The 26,671-nt window shown below is 48.1% G+C and overlaps 1 protein-coding gene across 2 annotated transcripts in view; it reads right to left on the bottom strand.

Annotated features, from left to right (window-relative positions):
- LOC140728890 (uncharacterized) overlaps positions 1-26,671 on the bottom strand; it is a 96,510-nt gene that overhangs the window by 10,726 nt on the left and 59,113 nt on the right. Inside the window, exons 1-4 of one of the 2 annotated variants that reach the window (XM_073047968.1) lie at positions 25,651-25,963; positions 13,769-13,858; positions 13,306-13,345; positions 3,871-3,923 (exon numbers count right to left, since the gene is read on the bottom strand). In XM_073047968.1, the coding sequence (XP_072904069.1) occupies positions 3,871-3,923; positions 13,306-13,345; positions 13,769-13,858; positions 25,651-25,930 (463 nt within the window). In that variant the 5' untranslated portion in view covers positions 25,931-25,963. Of the gene's footprint in view, positions 1-3,870; positions 3,924-13,305; positions 13,346-13,768; positions 13,859-25,650; positions 25,964-26,671 lie in introns of those variants that run through there. The other variant, XM_073047967.1, reaches the window with a different exon arrangement.

Below are 26,671 nucleotides of genomic sequence, written 5' to 3'. Positions count from 1 at the left end.
CACTGATACTCTGTTGGTATTCCTATGACTAATCCCTTGTTTCCGTCTCTTCATGGGAGCACCTGGGTTCAGTCATACCGGCGTTCACTGTGACAGAATCTGCCGTTCCTCCACTCCGGTGTTCAGTTGTCGTCAGTGTTCACCATGACAGAATCTGCTGTTCCTCCACTCCTGGGTTGAGTCATCGTCAGCACTCACTGTGACAGAGTCTGCCATTCGCTCACTCCTGGGTTCAGTTGTCGTCAGTGCTCACCATGACGGAGTCCAAAGTTTCTCTGCTCCTGTGTTCAGTTGTCGTCATCACTCACAATGATGGAGTCTGCCGTTCCTCCACTCCTGGGTTGAATTGTGCCGGTGCTCACCGTGACAACGAGACAGTCAGACTCCTGGTGGCTTTCAAATGATGGTTACTTCCCACTGACAGGCAGCCTCGAAAAGTTATTGACGCTCAACTGTCAATCGTCTACTGAGTCTAGTGTGCATTCTGATCAGAAGGGACAGCAGATCGCAGTCACCCTTCAGAGAGAGAGACATTCTTATATCCATTACTCTCACTCTCCTGAGAGCATCAGAATGGGAATGCAAGGGAATGAGAGGGTTACCGTATGAGGAATGTCTGGCAGCTCTTGGGCTGTATTCCCTCGAGTTCAGGAGAATGAGGGGGATCTCACAGAAACATTCCGAATGTCAAAAGGCCTGAACAGATTAGATATGGCAAAGTTATTTCCCATGGTAGGGGAGTCCAGGACAAGAGAGCACAACTTCAGGAATGAAGGACGTCCATTTAGAACAGAGTTGAGGAGAAATTACTTTAGTCAGAGGGTGGTAAATCTGTGGTATTTGTTACCACAGTCAGGTGTGGAAGCCAAGTTGTTGGGTGTATTTAAGACAGAGATAGATAGGTTAGTGATTAGCCAGGGCATCAAACGGAATGGGGGAGAAGGCAGGGGAGTGGGGATGACTGGAAGAATTGGATCAGCCCATGATTGAATGGCAGAGCAGACTTGATGGGCCAAATGGCCTACTTGTGCTCCTATAGCTTATGGTGGTTAAGTGGTTAAGTTAGAAACATAGAAACTCTACAGCACAATACAGGCCCTTCGGCCCACAAAGGTGTGCCAAACATGTCCTTACTTTAGAAATTACCGAGGGTTACCCATAGCCCTCTATTTTGCTAAGCTCCATGTACCTATTGAGGAGTTTCTTAAAAGACCCTATTGTATCCAACTCCACTGCCATCGCCAGCATTCCATTCCACACACTCACCACCCTCTGCGTAAAAAAACTTACCCCTGACATCTCCTCTGTACCTATTTCCATGCACCTAAAAACTGTGCCCACTCATGTTAGCCATTTCAGCACTGGGAAAAAGCCTCTGAATATCCACACAGTCAATGCCTCTCATCATCTTATACACCTCAGTCAGGTCACCTATCATCCTCCGTTGCTCCAAGGAGAAAAGGCCGAGTTCACTCAAACTATTCTCATAAGGCATGCTCCCCAATCCAGGCAACATCCTTGTAAATCTCTTCTGCACCCTTTCTATGGTTTCCACATCCTTCCTGTAGTGAGGCAACCAGAACTGAGCACGGTACTCAGAGTGGGGTCTGATCAGGGTCCTATATAGCTGCAACATTACGTCTCGACTCCTAAACTCAATCCCACAATTGATGAAGGCCAATGCACCGTATGCCTTCTTAACCACAGAGTCAACCTGCGCAGCTGCTTTGAGTGTCCTATGGACTCAGACCTCAAGATCCTTCTGATCCTCTACACTACCTAAAGTCTTATCATTAATACTATATTCTGCCATCATATTCGACCTACCAAAATGAATCACCTCACACTTATCTGGGTTGAACTCCATCTGCCACTTCTCAGCTCAGTTTTGCATCCTATCGATGTCCCGCTGTAACCTCTGACAGCCCTCCACACTATCCACAACGCCCCCAATCTTTGTGTCATCAGCAAATTTACCAACCCATCCCTCCACTTACTCATCCACGTCATTTATAAAAATCACGAAGACTAAGGGTCCCAGGACAGATCCCTGAGGCACTCCATGGGTGACCGGTCTCCATGCAGAATATGATCTGTCTACATCCACTCTTTGCCTTCTGTAGGCAAGCCAGTTCTGGATCCACAAAGCAATGTCCTCTTGCATCCCATGTCTCCTTACTCTCTCAATAAGCCTTGCATGGGGTACCCTGTCAAATGCCTTGCTGAAATCCATATACACTACATCTACTGTTCTTCCTTCATCAATGTGTTTAATCACATCCTCAAAAAATTCATCAGGCTCGTAAGGCACGACCTGCCTTTGACAAAGCCATGCTGACTACTCCTAATCATATTACGCCTCTCCAAATATTCATAAATCTTGCCTCTTAGGATCTTTTCAATCAACTTACCAACCACTGAAATAAGATTCACTGGTCTATAATTTCCTGGGCTATCTCTACTCTCTTTCTTGAATAAAGGAACAACATCCGCAACCCTCCAATCCTCCGGAACCTCTCCCTTCCTCATTGTTGATGCAAAGATCATCGCCAGAGGCTCAGCAATCTCCTCCCTCACCTCCAACAGTAGCCTGGGGTACATCTCCAACTTGATTTATCATACTTGATGCTTTCCTAAAGCTCCAGCGCATCTTCTTTCTTAATATCTATATGCTCAAGCTTTTCAGTCTGCTGTCAGTCATCCCTACAATCGCCAAGACCCTTTTCCGTAGTGAATACTGAAGCAAAGTTCTCATTAAGTATCTCTGCTATCTCCTCCAGTTCAATACACACTTTATCACTGTCACACTTGATTGGTCCTATTCTCTCCATCTTATCCTCTTGCCCTTCACATACTTGTGGAATACCTTGGGGGTTTCTTTAATCCTGTCCACCAAGGCCTTCTCCTGGCCCCTTCTGGCTCTCCTAACTTCATTCTTAAGCTCACTCCTGCTAGCCTTATAATCTTCTAGATCTCTATTCATTATCTAGTTTATTGAACCTTTCGTAAGCTTTTCTTTTCTTCTTACTAAATTTACAACAGCCTTTGTACACCACGGTTCCTGTACCCTACCATCCTTCCCGTCTCATTGGAAAGTTCCTGTGCAGAACTCCACGCAAATATCCCCTGAAAGTTGTTAAGAAGGCATATGGTGGTTTGGCTACATTAGTCGGAGGACTGAGTTCAAGACCTGTGAGGTAGTGTTACAGCTCTATAAAACCCTGCTTAGACCACACTCGGAGTAATGTGTTCAGTTCTGGTTGCCTCATTATAGGAAGGATGTGGAAACTTTAGAGAGGATGCAGTGGAGATTTACCAGGATGCTGCCTGGATTAGAGAGAATGTCTTATGAGGATTGTTTGAGCAACTTAGGGGTTTCTCTTTGGAGTGAAGGAGGATGAGAGATGTCTTGATGAGATGATAAGATTGTGTGGTCATCCAGAGGTGGAAATGGCTAATACGAGGGGCATACATTTTAATGTGATTGGAGAAATACATTGGGGTGAATGTCCGAGAAGGGATTCTCACACAGAGAGTGGTGGGTGTGTGGAATATGCTGCCAGGGCTGGTGGCAGAGGCAGATACGTAACAGACATTGAAGAGACTCTTGGATAGGCACATGGATGATAGAAAAATGGGGGGCTGTGTGGGAGGGAAAGGTTGGATTGATCTTAGAGTAGATTGAAGGGTCAGCATGACATGGTGGGCTGAAGGGCCTGTTCTGTGCTGCATTGTTGTACGTTTCAGTGAATCCGAAGCTGCTCTGCTCTTTCCTCGGCTGATGGAGCTCCCTGCCTGTTCTAGATTTGTTATTGATCGTTCCCCTGGGAGCCGTGACTGGTTCACCCCCTCGCGCTGTCAGCTCAGTACCTGACTGAGGCGGCTTCTGTTCCTGCTCCGATCGGGTCGAACGTGGAACATTCCTGTCGAGAAAAGAACCAATATCATGAAATCACAGCATGTTTCCAGTTGTGGTTATCCAAGATTACAACTGACCCAGTGGGCCAAGAAGGTCTAGATGGCCTGTTTCTGTGCTGTAGTTGTTATATGGTTACATGGTGATAACTGCATCAATATGTTGGGACCAGGTTAGATCCTCAGAGATCTTGACACCCAGGAACTTGAAGCTGCTCACTCTCTCCACTTCTGATCCCTCTATGAGGATTGGTATGTGTTCCTTCGTCTTACCCTTCCTGAAGTCCACAATCAGCTCTTTTGTCTTACTGACATTCAGTGCCAGATTATTGCTGAGGCACCACTCCACTGGTTGGAATATCTCACTCCTGTACGCCCACTCGTCACCACCTGAGATTCTACCAACAATGGCTGTATTGTCTTGAAATAAATAAATTATATATTTCTATGTATATAAACATATAGATAGATATGAGATAGATAAAGAGAGACAATTAAAATAAAGCAAGCTTTTGGCACACTGGCCCTGATTATTCAGAGTATTGCGTGCAGGAGATGGGCTGTTATGTTGAAGTTGTATAAGATGTTGGTGAGGGCTAATTTGGTATATTGTGTACCGTTCTGGTCACCAACCTACAGGAAGTATGCCAATAAGATTCAAAGAGTGCAGAGAAAATTTACAAAGATATTGTTGGGACTTGAGGACCTGAACGACAGTAATAGGATGAATAGGTGAGGATGATATTCCCTGGAGTGTAGCAGAATGACAGGAGATTTGACAGAGATATACAAATTATGAGGGGTATAGATAGGGTTAATGCAAGCAGGCTTGTTTCACTGAGGATGGGTGAGACGAGAGCTGGAGGTCATGGGTTAAGGGTGAAAGGTGAAATATTTAAAGGGAACATGAAGGGGAACTTCTTCTCTCAGAGTGGTGAGAGGGTGGAATGATCTGCCAGCAGTTCCAGTTTAAAATTTAAGAGAAGTTCAAGTCACTGGTTTGAGTTGCTGCACTCGGTGGGACCACTGGTTCGAGTCACTGTCCTCAGAGGGGTCACTGGTTTGAGTCACTGCCCTTGGAGGGGTCACTGGTTCGAGTCTGTCCTTGGAGGGGTCACTGGTTCGAGTCACTGCCCTCAGAGGGGTCACTGGTTTGAGTCACTGCCCTTGGAGGGGCCACTGGTTCGAGTCACTGCTCTCAGAGGGGTCACTGGTTCGAGTCACTGCCCTCGGAGGGGTCACTGGTTTGAGTCACTGTCCTCAGAGGGGTCACTGGTTCGAGTCACTGCCCTTGGAGGGGCCACTGGTTCGAGTCACTGCCCTCAGGGGGGTCACTGGTTCGAGTCACTGCCCTCAGAGGGGTCACTGGTTCGAGTCACTGCCCTCGGAGGGGTCACTGGTTCGAGTCACTGTCCTCAGAGGGGTCACTGGTTTGAGTCACTGCCCTTGGAGGGGTCACTGGTTCGAGTCACTGCCCTCCGGGGGGTCACTGGTTCGAGTCACTGCCCTCAGAGGGGTCACTGGTTCGAGTCACTGCCCTCGGAGGGGTCACTGGTTTGAGTCACTGCCCTCGGAGGGGTCACTGGTTCGAGTCACTGTCCTCGGAGGGGTCACTGGTTCGAGTCACTGTCCTCAGAGGGGTCACTGGTTTGAGTCACTGCCCTTGGAGGGGTCACTGGTTCGAGTCACTGCCCTCCGGGGGGTCACTGGTTTGAGTCACTGCCCTCAGAGGGGTCACTGGTTCGAGTCACTGTCCTCGGAGGGACCACTGGTTTGAGTCACTGTCCTCCGAGGGGCCACTGGTTTGAGTCACTGTCCTCGGAGGGGCCACTGGTTCGAGTCACTGCCCTCCGGGGGGTCACTGGTTGGAGTCACTGTCCTCGGAGGGGTCACTGGTTCGAGTCACTGCCCTCAGAGGGGTCACTGGTTTGAGTCACTGTCCTCGGAGAGACCACTGGTTCGAGTCACTGCCCTCCGGGGGGTCACTGGTTGGAGTCACTGCCCTCGGAGGGGTCACTGGTTCGAGTCACTGTCCACGGAGGGGCCACTGGTTTGAGTCACAGTCCTCGGAGGGGCCACTGGTTCGAGTCACTGCACTCGGAGGGACCACTGGTTTGAGTTACTGTCCTCGGAGGGACCACTGGTTCGAGTCACTGCACTCGGAGGGACCACTGGTTCGAGTCACTGCCCTCCGGGGGGTCACTGGTTGGAGTCACTGCCCTCAGAGGGGTCACTGATTCGAGTCACTGTCCTCGGAGGGGTTACTGGTTTGAGTCACTGTCCTCGGAGAGACCACTGGTTTGAGTCACTGTCCTTGGAGGGGCCACTGGTTCGCGTCACTGCACTCGGAGGGACCACTGGTTCGAGTCACTGCCCTCCGGGGGGTCACTGGTTCGAGTCACTGTCCTCGGAGGGGTCACTGGGTTGAGTCACTGCACTCAGAGGGGTCACTGGTTCGAGTCACTGTCCTCAGAGGGGTCACTGGTTTAAGTCACTGCCCTTGGAGGGGTCACTGGTTCGAGTCACTGTCCTTGGAGGGGTCACTGGTTCGAGTCACTGCCCTTGGAGGGGTCACTGGTTCGAGTCACTGCCCTTGGAGGGGTCACTGGTTCGAGTCACTGTCCTCAGAGGGGTCACTGGTTTAAGTCACTGCCCTTGGAGGGGTCACTGGTTCGAGTCACTGCCCTTGGAGGGGTCACTGGTTCGAGTCACTGTCCTCGGAGGGGATGCTCTCAGAGGTGGCATTGAAATTCTGAGATTTATAGATTGGACTGTAGTTCACGTTGGCCTCTTTCGGTTCGATGTGTTTTTTCTGTGTTCGTATCCATTCTCTCTTGTTGCCGATTGGCAGGCTCGGGGTTTGGGTTTGATGTTCTTGTTGCTGGTTCTCCGTGTGGGGGATCTGTTAGTTTTTGTGCGAGGGAGGGGTTTGGAGTTTGCAAGTTTTTGTTTATCTTTGTTTTCATGTAGGGGGGGGATTTGATATATTTTCTTTCAACTGTTTCTATGGTTTTCTATATTTCATGGCTATCTGGAAAAGGCAAATCTCAGAGTTGCATTCTGCATACATACTATGATAATAAAATTAACATTTGAACATTTAAAGTTTAGGTAAGTATACAGATGGGAGGGGTAGAGGGATATAGATGGCTTTGATCCAGTGCAGGTTGATGGGAATAGACAGAATAACAGTTTGGCATGGACTAGATGGGCCAAAGGGCCTGTTTCTGTGTGTCGTGCTCTGTGAGTTTATGACAAACCAAGGCAAGAATTCAGAATCAGGTTCAATATCTCTGACATATGTTGTGAAATTTGTTGTTTTGTGGCAGCAGTGAAGTGCAATGCATCAAAAATCTAGAAATTACAAAAAGAAATATATTTAAAAATAAATATTGTGAAAAGAGAGCAAAAATAGTGAGGTAGTGTTCGTGGGTTTGTGGACCAGTCAGAAATCTAATGGTGGAGGGGAAGAAGTTGTCCTGAAACATTGAGTGTGTCTTCGGGTTCCTGTGCCTCCTCCCTGACGGTAGCAATGAGAAGAGGGCATGTCCTGGGTGATGGGTCCTTCATGGTGGATCGCTAACAGAGTGAATGGTAGGGCTCAGGAGAGAGTTGCAGAAGAGAGACTGAGGGGTACAGGTACATTGTTCCCTGAAAGTGGAGACACAAGCAGTCAGGGCAGTGAAGACATCACTTGGCACGTTTGACTCCATCACGGACTACCTTGTACATCGGCCATACCGGACTGCATTTGGAGTACTGCGTACAGATCTCGTCACCCTGGATAGGAGGGACGTCAGTGACAGAATGCAAAAGTGTGGATGGTACTGGGACTGGTTATAAGGGGAGACTGGACAAGCTGGGTCTATTGTACCTGAACGTAGGAGACTGAGGGGACTTCACAGAGATAAGATGATCTTTCCCCCAGGGTAGGGGGTTTAAAACTGGAGGGTATACAGTACTGGCGGAAAAGCTGAGACACACACAGTATATAGACAGTGCGCCTAAGACCTTTGCACAGGGCTGTAGTAATTTTATGCACTGCAGCCATTAAAAAAAACAAATTTCATGATGTATGTGAGCAATGATAAACCTGATTCTGATACGGGTCTCTATTGTGGACTGAGAGTGGGAAGGGGGCAGGGAGAGGGGAATCACGGTTGGGAAAAGGGGAAGAGAGAGAGGGAGCAGAAAGCGCCAGTGAGACATTCTGTAATGATCAACAAACCAAGTGTTTGGAATCAAATGTCATTGACTAATCCTCAGGCCTGGTGTGACATCACCCACACCACCCCCACCCCCGGCACACCTTCTCTGCCACCTGTCCCGCACCCCTCCCACAGCACTCCACTCTTGCCATTCCCAACATTGCTCCTGCCAGATTTACAAGCTCGCTGTCCGCTCCACGTTGACACATTCAGTGCTGTGCAGAAGCTGTTGGCACCCCAGCTTATACAGTGTCGTTTGCAAATCAGCGAGGACTGTGCGGGGGGCAGCCTGCAAGTATTGTCACGCTTCCAGCACCAACACAGCATGTCCAGAACTCACTAAGCCCGACCCAAATGTCTTTGGAATGTGGGAGGAAACCAGAGACTTCACTGGAAACCCGCACAGTCACAGGGGTAACACACAAACTCCTTACAGGCGACAGCTGGAATCGAACCCAGATCTCACCACTGGCACTGTAAAGCACTGCGACCATGCTACTGCGGTGTGTAAGGTTAAAGGTCAAAGGGGAAAGGTTTAAAAGGAAACTGAAGGGCGGTGTTTTCCACACAGAGGGTGGTGGGTGTGGAACGAGCTGCAGAGAGACCTACAGTTACATCATTTAAGAGGCATTTGGAAGGCACATTGATAACGAGGGTTAAGGGGGCAGGCATGGAGTTGGGCTGAAGGGCCGGTGTTTCTACTGTATAACGTGTCAGAAATGTGATAAACTGCGGTCACCTTCCCGTCACACCAGACAAAGGCAGATTTCAAAGTGCTGGGTGTATCGATTGAAACCTGTCACATATTGAAAGGCCTCAATAGAGTGGATGTGGAGAGAACGTTTCCTATAGTCGGGGAGTCTAGGACTGGGAGGCACAGCCTCAGAATCCAAAGAAGTCCATTTAGAATAGAGATGAGGAGGAATTTCTTTAGCCAGTGGGTGATTAATCTGTGGAATTCATTGTCACAGATGGCTGTGGAGGGCAAACTATTGGGTATATTTAAAGCAGAGAGTGATTGGTTCTTGATTAGTCAGGGCATCAAAGGTTACAGGGAGAAGGCAGGAGAATGGGGTTGAAAGGGATAGTAAATCAGCCATGATGGAATGGCAGAGCAGACTTGATGGGCTGAATGGCCTAATTCTGCTCCTATGGTTTTGGTAATTATCATTGAATCGATAAACCCTGGTGCAGACATGGAAATATAGAAAACAACTCGTCAATGTAGACCTGTGACCATCCACGTGGCACTCAACATTTCCAGGAAGTGAGGACATTTCAGCCCTGGAAAATTCTAATCTCCGTGAGTGGATGCCTCAAGGCTCCGGACAGTAACTGGTCTGATAGGACGGTAAGAACCTGCAGAGAGTTGTGGACAGGTCTCAGCACATCACAGAAACCAGTCACCCCTCACTGAACTCTGTCTACACTTCCCACCATCTCAGTAAAGCAGCCAGCGTAATCAAAGACACCCCACTCACCCTGGATAGTCTCTCTTCTCCCCTCTCCCACTGAGCAGAAGGTACAGAAGCCTGAAAGCATCTGCAGATTTTCTCTTGTTAATGCTAACACTTACATCAGGATTCTGTGTATTGACTACAGCTCAATGTTTAACACAATCATTCCTGCAGTTCTAATTGACAAGCTCCAAATCCTGGGCCTCTGCACCTCCTGGATCCTTGACTTTCTCACTGGAAGATCACAGTCTGTGTGGATTGGAAATAACATCTCCACCTCACTGATAATCAACACTGGTGTATCTCAGGGGTTTGTGCTTAGCCCACGGCTCTACTCTCTCTACACACATGACTGTGTGGCTAGGCACAGTTCAAATGTCATCTATAAATTTGCCCATGTCACAAATATTGTTGGAAGAATTTGAGGTGGGGATGAGAAGGCGTACAGGACTGAGATAGATCAGCTAGCTGAGTGGTGTTGTAACAACATTGCACTCAACGTCAGCGAGACCAAAGAACTGATTGTGGACTTCAGAAAGGGTAAAACAAGGGAACACACACCAGTCCTCATCGAGGGATCAGAAGTAGAAAGGGTGAGCATTTTCAAATTTCTGGGTGTCAACATCTCTGAGAGTCTATTGTGGCCCCGACATATCATTGCAGTTACAAAGAAGACAATACGATGGCTATGTTTCATTGGAGTTTGAGGAGATTTGGTGTTGTTATGTACCCCTAGGGTTCATATTTTCTGTGGACAATCATTTTAAAATGTCAGGAGAATGAGATTGGCTTTTGGACACAGTTTGAGCTGTTACAAAGAGAGAGAGGGAGGCGTCCAGTGCAATGAGAGAGAGAGAGAAACTGCTCGAAAGATTGATGTTATGGTTTCTCTGAAAGTTGTTTACCTTTCCACAAGGACAGTTGCCTGCTTGTTAAAGTTCCTTCAGAGAGAGGAGGACGGAGCAGTTTGATGGACAGCTGGTGTTCAGCATGCTGAGATAAAAACCAGGTCCGCTGTTGCCCAGACACACACACGGTTTTGGAGACTGGATGAGCTTGTTGTGCTCACAGGAAGGTGGGTTTTGGAGGATCGATTCGGGGAAATCGATCAGTGGCTCTCGCAATGCAGAAAAGATGTGACCGGTTGGGAGTTATTTGTGTGTCCAACCCTGGCCTGGGTTGATAACTCTACCACAGAAGAACGGTCACCTTGGTTATGGTCACAGTCGGTGTCTTTAAAGGAAGAGAAGAGGGGAGAGGAAGGTTTGAAACAGAAGAAACCTAGTGTCAGAGGTCACTGTTTGGACTCTCTCCTCTGTAGCCCGTAAGGGTGAGTTTGAGTTCCATTCGAATATGAGGGTGTGACTGTCACGTAGTTAATCCACAGGAGTGGGTTCTCTGGTGAGGGGGAAACCTTTGTGATTACCACTTGTGTGTTACTCTTGTCTGGGTGTGGTAGTTCACTGAAGAAAGGCACCCCTGTGGCAAATCACTGTTGGAGTTATTTCGTATGTCGTGGAACTGGATAAGTGGCTATCACGTTGTGTGTTTGAGGTAACCTTGTGGAATCTACCGGTGTGTGATGATCCTGGCCTGGGTTGGTAGTTTTACCACTTGAAGATGGTACTAATAAACACTATTAGTTTATAGCAATCCCAGACTCCAAAGTGTTTTCCATTTCTGCTGGTTCTTTAACCGTCACAGAGTTCGTGACAGTATGTCAACAAAGACTCCAGCAAATTTCTACAGATGCAACATGGAAAGCATTCTAACTGGTTCCATCTCTGTCTGGTATGGGGGAAATTCCAGACAATTCCCCTTCCCCCTCCCACTCTTTCTCTCCCTTCCTCCTCCTCACCTCCCCCTCTCTCTTTCCCTCCCTACCCCTTCTCTCCCTCTCTCCCCCTCCTCTCTCCCTCCCTCCCCCTCCTCCCCTCCCTCTCTTTCCTTCCCTACCCCTTCTCTCCCTCTCTCCCCTCCTCTCTCCCCCTCCCCCTCCCTCTCTCCCCTCCCCCTCCCTCTCTCCCCTCCCCCTCCCTCTCTCACCCTCCTCCTCTCTCCCCCTCCCCTGTGTAATGATTTGTGAACAGAATGCAAGACAAGCTTTTCAGTGTGTCTCAGTACATGTGACAGTATTACCCCAATTCTCTCCTAAATCTCAAGGTCTAAGTTAATTCAGGTCAGCAAGGTGGATGTTTAAATTTGAGGGTCAAAAGCGAGTGAGAATCGAAGTGAGGGTGGTCACTGCTGCCTTTGGAATGCCTCCTTCGGCAAGTCTACGTTTAACCCGGCATTCACCCCTCATTTGCACAGATGGATCGACGCTCACTCACAGACGAATCTCAGTGGCTAATCGGCAGGTGGAAAGGTAGTGCAGTGGTTAGCGTAACACTCTACCCCACCAGCAGCCCGTGTTCAATTCCCACCGCTGTCTGTAAGGAGCTTGCACGTTCTCCCCGTGACCACGTGGGTTTCCTCCGGGTGCTCCGGTTTCCTCCCACAGTCCAGAATCATACAGGTTAGGGTCAGTAAGTTGTGGGCATGTTATGTTGGCGTTGGAAGCATGACAACACTTGCCGACTGCCCCCAGCGCAATCTCAGACTGTGTTGGTTATTGACACAAATGACACATTCACTATATGTTTCGACATGCCTGTGACAAATAAAGCTGATAGTCATGGGGTCAAGGAACAGTACACCACAGAAACAGACCCTTTGGCCCATCGAGCCCATGCCGAACCAGTAATCTGCCTCGTCCCATCGACCTGCATCTGAACCAAAGCCCTTCAATTGAAATTGAACCCACATGCACCACTTGTGCTGGCAGCTCGTTCCACACTCTCACCACCCTCTGAGTGAAGACGTTTCCCTCATGTTCCTCTTAAACTTCTCACCTTTTACCCTTAACCCATGACCTCTAGCTTCAGTCTCACTCAACTTCAGTGGAAAAAGCCTGCTTGCACTTACCCTATCTATACCCCTCATAATTTTGTATAACTCTATCAAATCTCCTCTCAATCGTCTATGTTCCCGATAACTCAGGTCCTCCGGACTCGGCAACATCCTTGTAAACTTTCTCTGTACTCTTTCAACCTTATTTACATCTTTCGTGTAGTTTGGTGACCAAAACTGCACACAATACTCCAAATTAGGCCTCACTGGTGTCTTATACAACTTCAACATAACATCCATCTCCTTTACTCAATACATTGATTTATGAAGGCCAATGTGCCAAAAGCTTTCTTTGTATCCGTAACTACGGGTGACGCCACTTTCAATGAATTATGGACCTCATTCTCAGATCCCTTTGTTCTACCACACTCCTCACTGCCGTACATTCACCATGTAAGGCCTACACTGGTTGGTTCTCCCAAACTGCAACAGCTCGCACTTGTCTACATTAAGTTCCAGCTGCCATTTTTCAGCCCATTTTTCCAGTTGGTCCAGATCCCTCTGCAAGCCGTGATAGTCTGTCTCACTGTCCACTACACCCCCAATCTTGGTGACATCTGCAAATTTGCTGATCCAGTTAATTGCATTATCATCCAGATGATTGATAGAGATGACAAACAATGGACCCAGCACCGATCCCTGTGGGACTCCACTAGTCACAGGCCTCCAGTGACTAGTCAGATCTCTGAACAAAGTCAGCACGCTGTGCTCGACCTGTGGGTGACAGACCTCCCATTCAACCCCAGCCTGGTCTCCGTATCGATTCATCTTACCTTTTCGTACCTCTGATGAAACCCATCAGCCAGATGTGAACTGAAGAAATAAAAAGACAATCATTATTGTACTTAAAAACTGAAATCCGTGTTGTGCACCAAGAAGTGCAGAGTAAGAAAGGTGTGTAGACAAAAGGAACTCTGCCCTCTCCCACCACTGAATCCTCTCTCACATTCCACAGACACTCTCCCCACACCCATTGAATCCCCTCCCACAGCCCACCGACTCTCTCCCCACCCACTGAATCCCCTCCCACAGACCAATGACTCTCTCCCCACCCACTGAATCCCCTCCCACACCCCACCAACTCTCTCCCCACCCACTGAATCCCCTCCCACACCCCACCAACTCTCTCCCACCCACTGAATCCCCTCCCACAGCCCACTGACTCTCCTCCCATCACCCACTCTCCTTCATAGAGAGGAACAGTCATCTTCACTTGCCAGCCAGTTCTCCGCTCACCTTTCTTCTTCCAGGAGACTGCCAGGAGGACACAGACTAGGAGCAGGAGAACCAGAACGACCAGCACATAAATGAGAGAGTTTAAGTTTCCTGTGAGACAGAGAGCAGCTTTAACACCAGACCTCAGTACAGTGCTTCCATTTTCATTGTGCCCTAGCGGCTTTCTCCCGATCGATACTAGAGTTGTGGAGACACACTGTACAGCCCAACAGACCCTTCGGCCCGATGGTCCATACTGACCAAGGTCATCATCCAAGGTCCTATTTGCAAGCGTTTGGCCCATAACCTGCCAAATCATTCCTATTTCATACTATTTATTCATTTAATTTTGTATCTTGTTCTAATTTTTTTTCCTACGCTCCACTGCATTCATCATCATGGACCCCCTCCACCCAGGACACGTCCTCTTCTCATTGCTAATATCAGGGAGGAGGTACAGGAGCCTGAAGACTCACACTCAATGTTTCAGGAACAGCTTCTTCCCCTCCGCCATCAGATTTATGAACGGTCCGTGAACCCATGAACACCACATCCATTCTGCTCTCTTTTTACACTACTTATTTGTTTTTAGATATTTCTTATTGTAACTAACTTACTGTGATTTCACAGCTGCTTGTGGCAAAGAATTCCACAGATTCACCACTCTCTGGCTAAAGAAATTGCTCCTCATCTCTGTTCTAAAAGTACGCATCTCTATTCTGAGGCTGTGTCCTCTGGTCTTAGACTCTCCTACCATTGGAAATATCCTCTAAACATCCACTCTATCAAGGCCTTTCACCATTCGAAAAATTTCAATAAGGAAACACCTCATTCTTCTGAATTCTGGTTAAAACATCCTTGCTTTTATATTCTTCTCCTCTTGAAATGAATGTGAACATTGCATTTGCCTTCCTCACCGCTGACTCAGCCTGCAAGTTAGCCTTTAGGGAATCCTGCACAAGCATTTCCAAATCCCTTTCTGCCTCAGATTTTTGTATTTTCTCTCCATTTAAAAAATAGTCAATCCTTTCATTTCTTTTACCAAAGTGCACGACCATACACTTCCCGACACTATTCCATCTGCTATTTCTTTGCCCATTCTCCTCATCTGTCTCAGTCCTTCTGCAGCCTCTCTACCTCCTCAAAACTACCTGCCCCTCATATCTTCATATCGTCTGCAAACTTTGCAACAAAGCCATCAATTTCATTATCCAAGTCATTGACACATTACGTAAAAAGAATCAGTCCCTACACAGACCCCTGTCGAAAACCACTAGTCACCGGCTGCCAGCCAGAAAGGGCTCCCTTTATTCCCACTCTTTGTCTCCTGCCAATCAGCCACTGCTTAATCCAAGCTAGTATCTTTCCTGGAATACCATGGGCTCATCACCTGTAAAGCAGCCTCATGTGTGGCACCTTGTCAAAGAGCTTCTGAAAATCCAATACACAACATCCACCAATTCTCCTTTGTCTATCCTGCTTGTGAGTTCTTCAAAGAATTCCAACAGATTTCTCAGGCAAGATTTCCCTTAAGGAAACCATGCTGACTACAGCCCATTTTATCATGTGCCTCCAAATACCCTGAGACCTCATCCCTAAAAATCAGCTCCAACATCTTCCCAACCACTGAGATCAGACTAACTCACCTATAGTTTCCTTTCTTCTGTCTCTCTCCCCTCTTGAATATTGGAGAGACATTTGCAAATTTCCCATCTTCCAGAACCATTCCAGAATCTAGTGAATCTTGAAAGATCATTACTAATGCCTCCCCAATCTCAACAGCCACCTCTTTCAGAATCTGGGATGTACAGCATCTGGTCCAGGTGACTTATCTACCTTCAGACTTTTCAGTTTCCCAGGAACCTTCTCTCTAGTAATGGTAACTTCACGCACTTCATGACCCCTGACACCTGGAACTTCCACCATACTGATACCATCTTCTGCAGTGAAGACTGATGCAAAATACTAATTCAGTTCATCCACCATTTCATTGTCCCTCATGACCACCTCTTCTGCATCGGTTTCCAGCGGTCCAATATCCACTCTCACCTCTCCTTTACACTTCAAATATCTGAAGAAACTTTTGGTATATTCTTTAATATTATTGGCTAGCTTACTTTCATATTTCATCTTTACCTTCATAATGACTTTTTAGTTGCCTTCTGTTGATTTTTAAAGCTTCCCAATCCTCTAACTTCCCATGAATTATTGTTCTATTATATGCTCCCTCTTTGGCTTTTATGTTCTCTTGTTAGTCACGGTTGTGTCATCTTGCCTTCAGAATACTTCTTCCTCTTTGGGATGTATATATTTTGTGCCTTCCGACCTGCTTCCAGAAATTCCAGCCATTTGCTGTTCTGCCGTCATCCCGGCGAGCGTTCTTTTCCAATCAATTCTGGCCAGCTCCTCTCTCATGCCTCTGTAATTCACTTTACTCCACTGAAATACTGATACAGCTGATTTAGCTTCTCAAAACCTAGGTTGAATTTGATCATATTATGACCACTTTCCCCTAAGGGTTCTTTTACCATAAGCTCTCTAATCAATTCTGGTTCATTACACAACACCTAATCCAGAATAGTTGATCCCCCAGTGGGCTCAACCACGAGCTGCTCTAAAAATCCATCTCATACGACTCTAGACTTTCCTCCTGTAATCCAGCACCAAGCTGATTTTCCCAATCTCCCAGCACATTGAAATTCCCCGTGATTATTGTAACATGCATTTTCTTTCTCCCATTGTAATCTGAAGACCACATCTTTACTACTGTTCAGGGGGTCTGTATACAACTCCCATCAGGGTCTTTTGACGCTTGCAGTTCCTTAGCTCTTTCCACAATGATTCAACATATACGCAGCTCAGGACACGAGTCACACCCTGCTCAACCTATCTTTGTCTGAGGTTTTATGAACATCTGCCTCCACAACCTCTCCACTAACTGTTCTGGCACTCTGGTTCCCATCCCCTGCAACTCCAGTTTAAACCCACCATGCAGCATTAACAAACCTTCCCACAGGGATATTAATCTCCCTCCAGTTCAGGTGCAAACTGTCCCTTCTGTACAGGTCCACTTTCCCTGGAAGAGAGCCCGATGATCCAAAAATCTTACGCCCTTCCTCCTCCACCAACTCCTTAGCCACGTATTGAACTGTATAATTTTTCTAGTTCTAGCCTCAGTAGCATGTGGCACAGGTAGCAATCCTGAGATTCTGGAGTTCCTGGAGTTCCTGCCCTTTAACTTAGTACCTGACTCCCGATGCAGAACCTCGTCACTCATCCTACCCATGTCATTGGCACCTACATGCTTCACGACCTCTGGCAACTCACCCTCCCACTCCAGAATGCTGAGGACTCAATCTGAGATATCCCGGACCCTGGCACCCGGGAGGCAATGTACCATCCAGGAATCTCGTTCTCACCACAGAACCTCCTGTCCGTTCCCCTAGCTAACAAATCCCCCATTACCACAGCGTGCCTCTTCTCCCCCCCTTCCCTTCTGAGTCACAGAGGCTGACTCAGTGCCAGAGACCCAACCACTGTGACTTTCCTCTGTTAGGTCATCCCTCCCCACCCACCCCCCTCCCCCTGACAGTATACCACTTTGAGGGGGATGGCCACAGGGGTACTCACCTGCACCTTGGGTGTAACTACCTCTCTGTGTGACCTATCCATCACCCTCTCATCCGCCCGGATGATCCGGAGTTCATCCAGTTCCAGCTCCGACTCCTTCACGCGGATGGTTAGAAGCTGCAGCTGGATCCACTTCTCACAGTTGTAGTCGTCAGGGACACTGGAGGTCTCCCTGCCTTCCCACATCCCACAAGAGGAGAATTCCACTATCCTGCTGGGCATCTCCATTGTCTCAGTTCAGCAGATATAAAGACGAGATGGAGAAACCTGAGCTTTTCTTTCCTTTGCTTTCTCTGAGTGAAGCCTCTCCTCACGGAAGCTTCAAAGAACTAAAGCCTCAAGATCACCAGTCCGACTGTCCACTCAGACGATGGCCGCTGTGACGATGGCCACTGCTCGTGTCCCTGCCGTACATTGCAATCATCATCATCGGTATGTGCTGTGTTGTGTGATGTGGGCAATCACAGTCTCTTAACCATGATGAACACACACAAAATGCTGGAGGAACTCAGCAGGCCAGGCAGCAAGATGGGTGATGGCAGCGATTATCAATGCATTTCAGAGATTGCCTGCCTGGTGTCAGTGGTCCAGAAGACCATAGGATATAGGAGCAGAAGTAGGCCTTTCGGCCCATCGAGTCTGTTCTGCCATTCAATCATGGGCTGATTCAATTCTTCCAGTCATCCCCACTCCCCTGCCTTCTCCCCATACCCTTTGATTCCCTGGCTAATCAACAACCTATCTATCTCTGCCTTAAATACACCCTGTGACTTGGCTTCCACAGCCGCTCGTGGCAACAAATTCCACAGATTTATCACCCTCTGACTAAAATAATTTCTCCACATCTCTGTTCTAAATGGACACTCTTCAATCCTGAAGTCGTGGTACTTGTCCTAGAATTGTCACAGTCCTGATCGTTTATTCCCTAGTATCCTATAATTTCCTTTGTTTGTGCCATGGTTCTGACCGTTAATTTCCCAATTGCTTCTAATTTTCTTTGATGACGACACACCTATTTTCCATCAGGACCTGCAGTATAAGAACCCTGGTGTTACAAACCCCAGTTGCCAGATCGTTAGTCTTTTTCCTGTCTGATAACTAACGTTTCCCAACCGCTTAGAACCATTTGTTCTAAGTTTAGCTATGAGACTCTGTCTCTCTGAGTCAAGGCTCCGTGTCAAGGCTCTGTGTCAAGGTTTCTCCTGTTTGCTGTCCAACGGTCACGTCCGCATCTGCAACCTAACTAAACCTCCATGCCCGTGTCCTGCTCTTGGGTTTGCCTCGTTCGTCACATTTCATTGCAACAAGAATCCCCTATGTGGGAAATAACTTTCCCATCTCTAATCTGTTCTGGCCTTTTAACTAATTTACTAACCCATCCCTCCACTTCCTCATCCAGGTCATTTATAAAAATCACGAAGAGTAGGGGTCGCAGAACAGATTTCTGAGGCACACCACTGGTCACTGACATCCATGCAGAATATAACCCATCTAGAACCACTCTTTGCCTTCTGTGGGCAAGCCAATTCTCAATTCACAAAGCAATGTCCACTTGGATCCCATGCCTCCTTACTTTCTCAAGAAGCCTTGCATGGGGTACCTTATCAAATGCCTTGCTGAAATCCATATACACTACATCTACAGCTCTCCCTACATCAATGCGTTTAGTCACATCCTCAAAAAATTCAATCAGGCTCATAAGGCGCCACCTGCCTTTGACAAAGCCATGCCGACTACTCCTAATCATGTTATACCTCCAAATTTTCATAAAACCTTCCTCTCAGGATCTTTTCTATCAGCTTTCCAACAACTGAGGTAAGACTCACTGGTCTATAATTTCCTGGGCTATCTCTACTCCCCTTCTTGAATAAAGGAACAACATCCGTGACCCTCCAATCCTCCAGAACCTCTCCCGTCCCCATCGATGATGCAAAGATTGTCGCCCATGCCTGTGTCCTGCACTTGGGTTCTCCTCAGAACGATCTGGCCACAATGGACCCAGTGGATACGAATACCCTGTAACAAACCCTCGCTAGCCAGGGCTCCCTGCTGGGTCTGCACGATTAACTTCTCTGGGAGGTCATGGAGAACCTCCGTTCCCTGTCTGCGAACGTAAAGAAGATTGGTGACCAGGTGAACCGTGTATCCACTCATTTTACCCCATCCACTCCTGGAACTCTGTCTAACCAACCCAGACAGTCTGTAGTGGCAACCCCCTACGTGTCAGCAACACCCACGCCAAGAGAGCCTCATGTACCTGAACCAGAACACTCCACTGGAGATTTGGGGAAGTGACGGGCCTTCCTTCTGCAATGCTCCTTGGTGTTCGATCAGCAGTCATTGACGTATTCCACAGACAAGTCAAAGATCGCTTATATCATGGGATTGTTGCGGGAAAGTGCCTTAGTGGGGCTACAGCTGTTTGGGACAAACAGCCGGATATCTGCTCTTCATTCCCCACCTTTATCACAGAAATGAGAAAGATCTTTGACCTCCCAGTCCGTGGTAAAGCTGTTGCTAAGTGTCTACTTACTTCTGTCAGGGCTCACGCAGTGTTGCCGAATATTCCGTGGAATTCTGGACATTAGCAGGTGGAACTCAGGGTGGAATGATGAGGCACTCCAAGGGGTATTTCCGAATGGCCTCAGCAACATGGTGAAAGACGAGTTGATGACAAGAGATGACACCGACAGCCTGGACTCCTTGATCTCCCTAGCCACCAGGTTGGACAATCGTCTTCGAGAACGTCATAGGGAGAGAACTGGTCGTCCACCACCTTTGGCCACTCCACGGCACCCTGTACCGTCTCCCACCAGCACAGGCCTCTTTTCTCCTCCCGCTCCTAGAATAGCTCCCAGTCCGGCCATTTCCACCATTCCGTGAGAGGAGCCCAAACAGCTGGGCCCGAACCGCCTTTCCCCCACAGAACATTTCCAGAGATTAAGAGCAGGGGATTGTCTCTATTGTGGCCAGTCTGGCCACTTCCGTGCTACCTGTTCCCTTTGGCCAAAAGGGTTGGCTCACCAGTAGAAAGGGGAATCTTGGTGAGCCACACAACATTCCCTTCTGTCCACTGAACCCAGATGCAGATCCAAGCCACTTTGTGTTACAACCAACAGTCCCTGTCTCTGTCCGCTCTAGTGGACTCTGGCGCCGAGGGAAACCTTTTGGATGGAAACATATCTTCCCGGGCTGGAATTCCTCGGGAGCCATTGAGTACCCCTCTGGAAGCCCAGGCACTGGATGGTAGACTACTGGCCTGAGTCACACACTGCACACCATCCCCTGTCTCTTACTCTCTCTGGGAACCATCGGGAACAGGTACAATTTAACTTAATTTCCTCTCCTTAAGCTCCTATTGTTCTTGAGTACCCCGGTTAAGCTGCCATAATCCCCACATCGACTGGTCCACCTGGAAGATAGTCAGCTGGAGTCCGTTCTGTCACTCCACTTGTCTACAGTCGGCCCTTTCTCCTGTGAAAGTCACCGCAAACTTGTCTGCTTCTGAAACCCCTGACTTATCCAAGGTTCCAGCAGAGTATTACGATCTGGGACAAGTGTTTAGTAAATAACGGGCCCTTTTCCCTGCCTCCACTCCAACCTTACGATTGTACTATTCACCTTCTCCCCAGTGCCCCTGTACCTACCAGTCGGCTGTATAACCTGTCCCGGCCAGAGAAGAAGCAATGGAGGCTTACCTAAATGAATCTCTCACAGCAGGCATAACCCGACCCTCATCCTCCCCTGTTGGCGCAGGTTTCTTCTTTGTGTGGACGAAAGGCGGTTGACTGTGCCCCTGCATTGACTACCGAGGCCTAAACAGCATAACTATGAAGAACAAATATCCACTGCCCCTTATCAACTCTGCTTTCCAACCACTTCACGGAGCCACCATCTTCTCCAAGTTGGACCTACGAAGTGCCTACCACCTGCTCAGAATAAAGGAGGGAGATGAGTGGAAACCAGCATTTAACACCCCTCTTTGTCACTACGAATACCTGGTCATGCCATTCGGCCTCACCAATGCCCCCGCCATTTTCCAAGCCCTGATAAACAATGTCCTTAGAGACTTTATTAACCGTTTTGTGTTTGTTTATTTGGATGACATCTTAATCTTCTCCCACAGTCTTTAGAAACACACCCACCATGTCGGTCAGGTTCTGCAGAGGCTTTGGGAGAACAAAGTATCGTTAAAGCTGAGAAGTGAGAGTTTCATGTCCCCTCAGTCAGCTTCTTAGGGTACATCATCGAGAGCGGACGAGTGAGAGTGGATCCCGAAAAGATCCGGGCAGTGGCGGAGTGGCCAAGACCCACGACGCTCAAGCAAACTTGGGTTTGCAAACTTCTATCGTCGTTTCATCAGGGATTACAGCCGGGTGGCAGTGCCCCTTACTCGACTCACACTCTCACTCTCTATTTTCTGCTGACCAGTCAATGTTCCACCCATGCTAGTAACTCCCCTGTAACTCCATGGGCTCTTATCTTGCTAAGCAGCCTCATGTGTGGCACCTTGTCAAAGGCCTTTTGGAAATCCAAGTACACCACATCTACTGCATCTCCTTTATCTACCCCGCTTGTAATTTCCTCAAGGAATTGCAGTAGTTTTGTCAGGCAGGATTTTCCTTTCAGGAAACCATGCTGGCTTTGGCCTATCTTGTCATGTGTATAACCAGGACTTGTGATCTGCACCAGCTGCTTCTACGAACATCCACCAACTGTTCCCATGGCTTCACATCACCCTGATTCTGGGCTGGAAGGAGGGGTGGGGGGGGCTAAGCAGGTGCTACACCGTGGGCAAGGGTGACCTGCAGGCTTGCGGAGGGAAGGAGCATCTTACACCCCCTTAGGTAGAGACACATCTCCACCCCGCCACACGATAATACATTGCAATACGTATTAATAAAAAGACTATAAATTACTGTAACACGCTGTACGGTTTCACTGCTAATGTAATGGCTTCTCTGTGATGTTCCACTGCTGAGGTAATGGTTTCTCTGGAGCAGCAATGTTTGGGTTATGACTAGAGATAATGGGGCATGTTTGTGAATGAGAGGGATGTTGTTCTTTCTTGTGTGTCTGGGAGCCGGGAATTCATGGACTTTTGCTGGGGAGAGATGAGGAGAGAAGATGTGAATGAAGAGAGAAGGTAGACCGCTGGACGGAATGGAGTTGGAGTGAGGGTCCAAAGGTCAGTGACAATCAGAGGAGGTCAATGGTGGATGATCGACCTTATCAGTGGGCTCCAATGTTTGCAATTTCGACTGTTTCAGGAGAATGGGCCCTTTTCTTTTTTTTGTTTCTTTACAATAAGAAATATATATCTATATGTATAATTTTAAATTATGTAGAACAAAAAGAGGGGAAAAAAGGGAAAAAAAAGGGAAAAAAGGACATTCTTCTGATTGTCCATTCAGAAATCTGACAACAGAAAGGAAGCTCTTCCTGAAACTTCAAGCTCTTCCGTTGAGATTGTTAAGAACACCAAATTTCTTGGTGTTCACCTGGCGGAGAATCTCACCTGGTCCCTCAACACCAGCTCCATAGCCAAGAAAGCCCAGCAGCGTCTCTACTTTCTGCGAAGGCTGAGAAAACTGCATCTCCCACCCTCCATCCTCACCACATTCTACAGGGGTTGTATCGAGAGCATCCTGAGCAGCTGCATCACTGCCTGGTTTGGAAATTGCACCATCTCGGATCGCAAGACCCTGCAGCAGATGGTGAAGTCAGCTGAGAAGATCATTGGGGTCTCTCTTCCTGCATTACAGACATTTACACCACGTGCTGCACCCACAAAGCTAACAGCATTGTGAAGAACCCCACACACCCCTCGCACAAACTCTTCTCCCTCCTGCGATCTGGCAAAAGGTACCGAACCATTTGGGTTCTCACGAACAGACTGTGCAACAGTTTCTTTCCCCAACTGATCAGACTCCTCAATACCCAGAGTCTAGACTGGTGGTTGCTAACCTATCGATCGCGATCGACTGGTCGATCTTTGAGATCTTCCCAGTAGATCCCAAAAAAAAAGAAAAATAAATACACAAATACTGTTGAGAGATTGTTACTGGGTTGCGGGGTTTTAGTTCTGTTCTTTCTGCCCAGTGTGCATGTGTGTAGCTCCCCCGCCATGCACTACACAGTGTACTTCAGTGGTCCCCAACCACCGGGCCGTGAAGAAACGATATGGATCAGCTGCACCTTTCCTCATTCCCTGTCACGCCCACTGTTGAACTTGAACGTACGCGAGGTCGTCAGTCGCCTAAACGCAGAGATACCCTCGCGCCAGGGATCACTGATTGGCCTCGCGTGGCCGGTGGGAAGTGCCGTTGCTACTGGCCTGGAGCACGGATAGATGGGAGCTGCTTCTAAACTTGCTTAGCACACCAAATGTTCGTGGGAAACCCGGTGCTAAAATATTCGTAGATGACCTAATTCGGGCTCAGGGTTTCGTAAGTAGCAGAGCAGCTACCTCGCTGCGATCTACTGAAAGTCATCCGTCAAGACATCCCTTTGTCAGCCGATAGATCCTACACGAGGGGCGGGCGCATCCTGTCACACTCCTCGCTCGGTCGGTCACTCTCTCCGGACTGCGACCGCCGCAGCCCCGGCATGGGGACCTCCGGCCCTGACCTTGTCCTCTCACCCCACCCACGACCAGCCACACCTGGCCAAGGCGTCTGGCGGCGGGCGGGTGGGAGGCTGGAGTTCGGGCCCAGAGGCTGTCTAATGAGGCAATGAAGCTGCTTCAAAACTGCTTCGGTACCCTGAGTCCAAGCACCCTGTACTTAGAGACAAACCGGTTGAGGTTTTTCAGCAGAAAAAACGTGAGCAAGTGGGACAGAAGCTAAGTGCTGAGAGCCAAGGAAACTAAATTGCGGAATAGACTGGACAAAAGGAACCGGCTTCGAGTATCGCTGTATTCCGGTCGTGATTAACACCCCCACCCCCCCATCCGTCGGCTGGTCCACAAGAATATTGTCGATGTTAAACCGGTCCGTGGTGCAAAAAACGGTGGTGACCCCTGGTGTACACACATTATTTGGACTTCTGGGTTGCGGGGTTTTATTTCCGGTCTTTTCTGTTCGATGTGCATGCATGTGACTAACCGATTTAGTAGGGTCGATCTGGGCTTAAAAAGTTTGGTGACCACTAGTCTAGACTGGCATCTACATCATTTATTATTATATTGGAATTTGTCCTCTACTGTGCCTATTGTCTTGTTTATTAATTATTGTACTGCCCTGCACTGTTTTGTGCACTTTATGTAGTCCTGTGCAGGTCTGTAGTCTAGTACAGTTTTTATGTGGTTTTATGTAGCCTAGTGTAGCCTTGTGCTGTTTCACATAGTCTAGTGTAGTTTTGTGTTGTTTCATGTAGCACCAGGGTTCTGGAGGAAAGTTGTTTTGTTTTTACTGTGTACTGTACCAGCAGTCTATGGTCGAAATGACAATAAACTTGAATTGACTTGACCTGAGTGTGAGTCGTCTCTGGGAAGCTTCCTGATCCTCCATTAGAACTCCACTCATTCCTCCCAGGCTCAGGCAAGGCCCCGCCAGGGGGCCCGTTGAAGGTCTGGGGGCCACCCTGTGTGAAGGACTGTCTGAGATGGAGATGTGGTGGGGAATTGGAACTCATCACCAGCTGAGGCTGGAAGTGGCCGACATAACATTCATCCCCGGAGTCTGGACACAGAATGCAATGGGTGCTGGAGGTTCTGACCCATCCCTGAACACTGCAGAAGATGCCGAGATGGTGTGGGAGAGAGCAGAGGCCTCTGTGGACGTGCTGGAGTCTGTCGTGGGTTGGGGACAGGCCCCTCCCATCGGTGCTGCCTTCCTCTTTTGCTCAGTGCTGCCCCCCAGTGTTCACTTAGTGAGAGACAAACTGGACCAGGACAATATCCAATCTACCATCCAGCTCCAAGCCAGACCACTCAGGAACTTGGGCTATATTATGCCTTTTTGTGAATGTATGCTTTTCTGCGATCGTAACGATGTGTACTGTGTGCTGTTGCTACTCTGCTTTACACCTTGTCCCTGGAGGAACGCTGTTTTGTTTTGCTGTATGCACGTGTGGCTGATTGACAATTAAACTTGAACTTGAATGTGGTGACGGGTTCTTTTCCGGGTCTGATCTACAGTCAGATCTCACTCGGGGACAGACAGATAAACCCGGGGGTGGGGTTGATTAGAGAAAGGATAATGGTAGCAGGCTACCCTTCCTGCCCCCAAAACCCACCCCGTACCCTCCAGAATGTGTCAATGGTTTCTTACCTGGGGTGACCTGCAGCCGGATCTCACTCTGGAACACATGGATATATTGGGGTTTGGTGCTGTCTCTGTCGGATGAATAATCATGCTTGCTTTCCCTGAACCCAGCCAGACACAGGTAGCTGTGACTGTCCTCCACTCTCAGCTGCTTTATTCTGGTCGAGGAGTTTCCCAGATTTGGGTCCCCGATGAGCTCATACCGAGTCGCGCTGTTTTCCACAGCCCATGATCCATTTCCTTGGTGCCTGAATGTGACGATGTGTTGGTAGGGATCCTTCCTCATCCACGTCACCGTGTGTGCGGTGAGGCTCTGCCGAGGCCGTGTGAACACACAGGGTAACATGGCCGAATCTCCCTCAGTTCCAGTCATCACTGAGACACTCTCATTGGGAGCTGAGGGAAGGACAGGTGCCAGAATAAATCAGTTAACCCTCAGCAAAAACGTTTAACACTGACAAAATTTCCAGCCTGCAAAATAATAAAAACTCTCCTTAGCACCCTCCCGAATGAAAACAGCCCCACATGTGCTTCACCAATTACAAACCATTCAAACAAGAGAAATTGTTTCGAATATAAAACAGTCCCATCGGGCAGGAGGTAGAGAAGCCTAAATCTCACACCACCACGTTTAGGAACAGCTAATTCCCTTCAACCATTCAGTTGTTGAACCAACTGACACCATCACTAATCAATGGAGTGTAACAACAGTAATCAGTACAGTGTAACAACACTAATCAGTGGAGTGTAACAAGACCAATCAGTACAGTATAACAACACCGATCAGTACAGGTAACAACACTAATCACTACAGTATAACAACACCGATCAGTACAGGTAACAACACTAATCACTACAGTATAACAACACCGATCAGTACAGGTAACAACACTAATCACTACAGTAGAACAACACTAATCAGTACAGGTAACAACACTAATCACTACAGTGTAACAACACCAATCAGTACAGTATAACAACACTAATCAGTGGAGTGTAACAACAGTAATCAGTACAGTCTAACAAC

The sequence above is a fragment of the Hemitrygon akajei genome, chromosome 6 (genome assembly GCF_048418815.1).
Source record: "Hemitrygon akajei chromosome 6, sHemAka1.3, whole genome shotgun sequence".
Lineage (NCBI taxonomy): Eukaryota > Metazoa > Chordata > Chondrichthyes > Myliobatiformes > Dasyatidae > Hemitrygon > Hemitrygon akajei.
The sequence above is the reverse complement of the archived record's forward strand: the minus strand, read 5'-3'. Positions and strand labels throughout refer to the sequence as shown.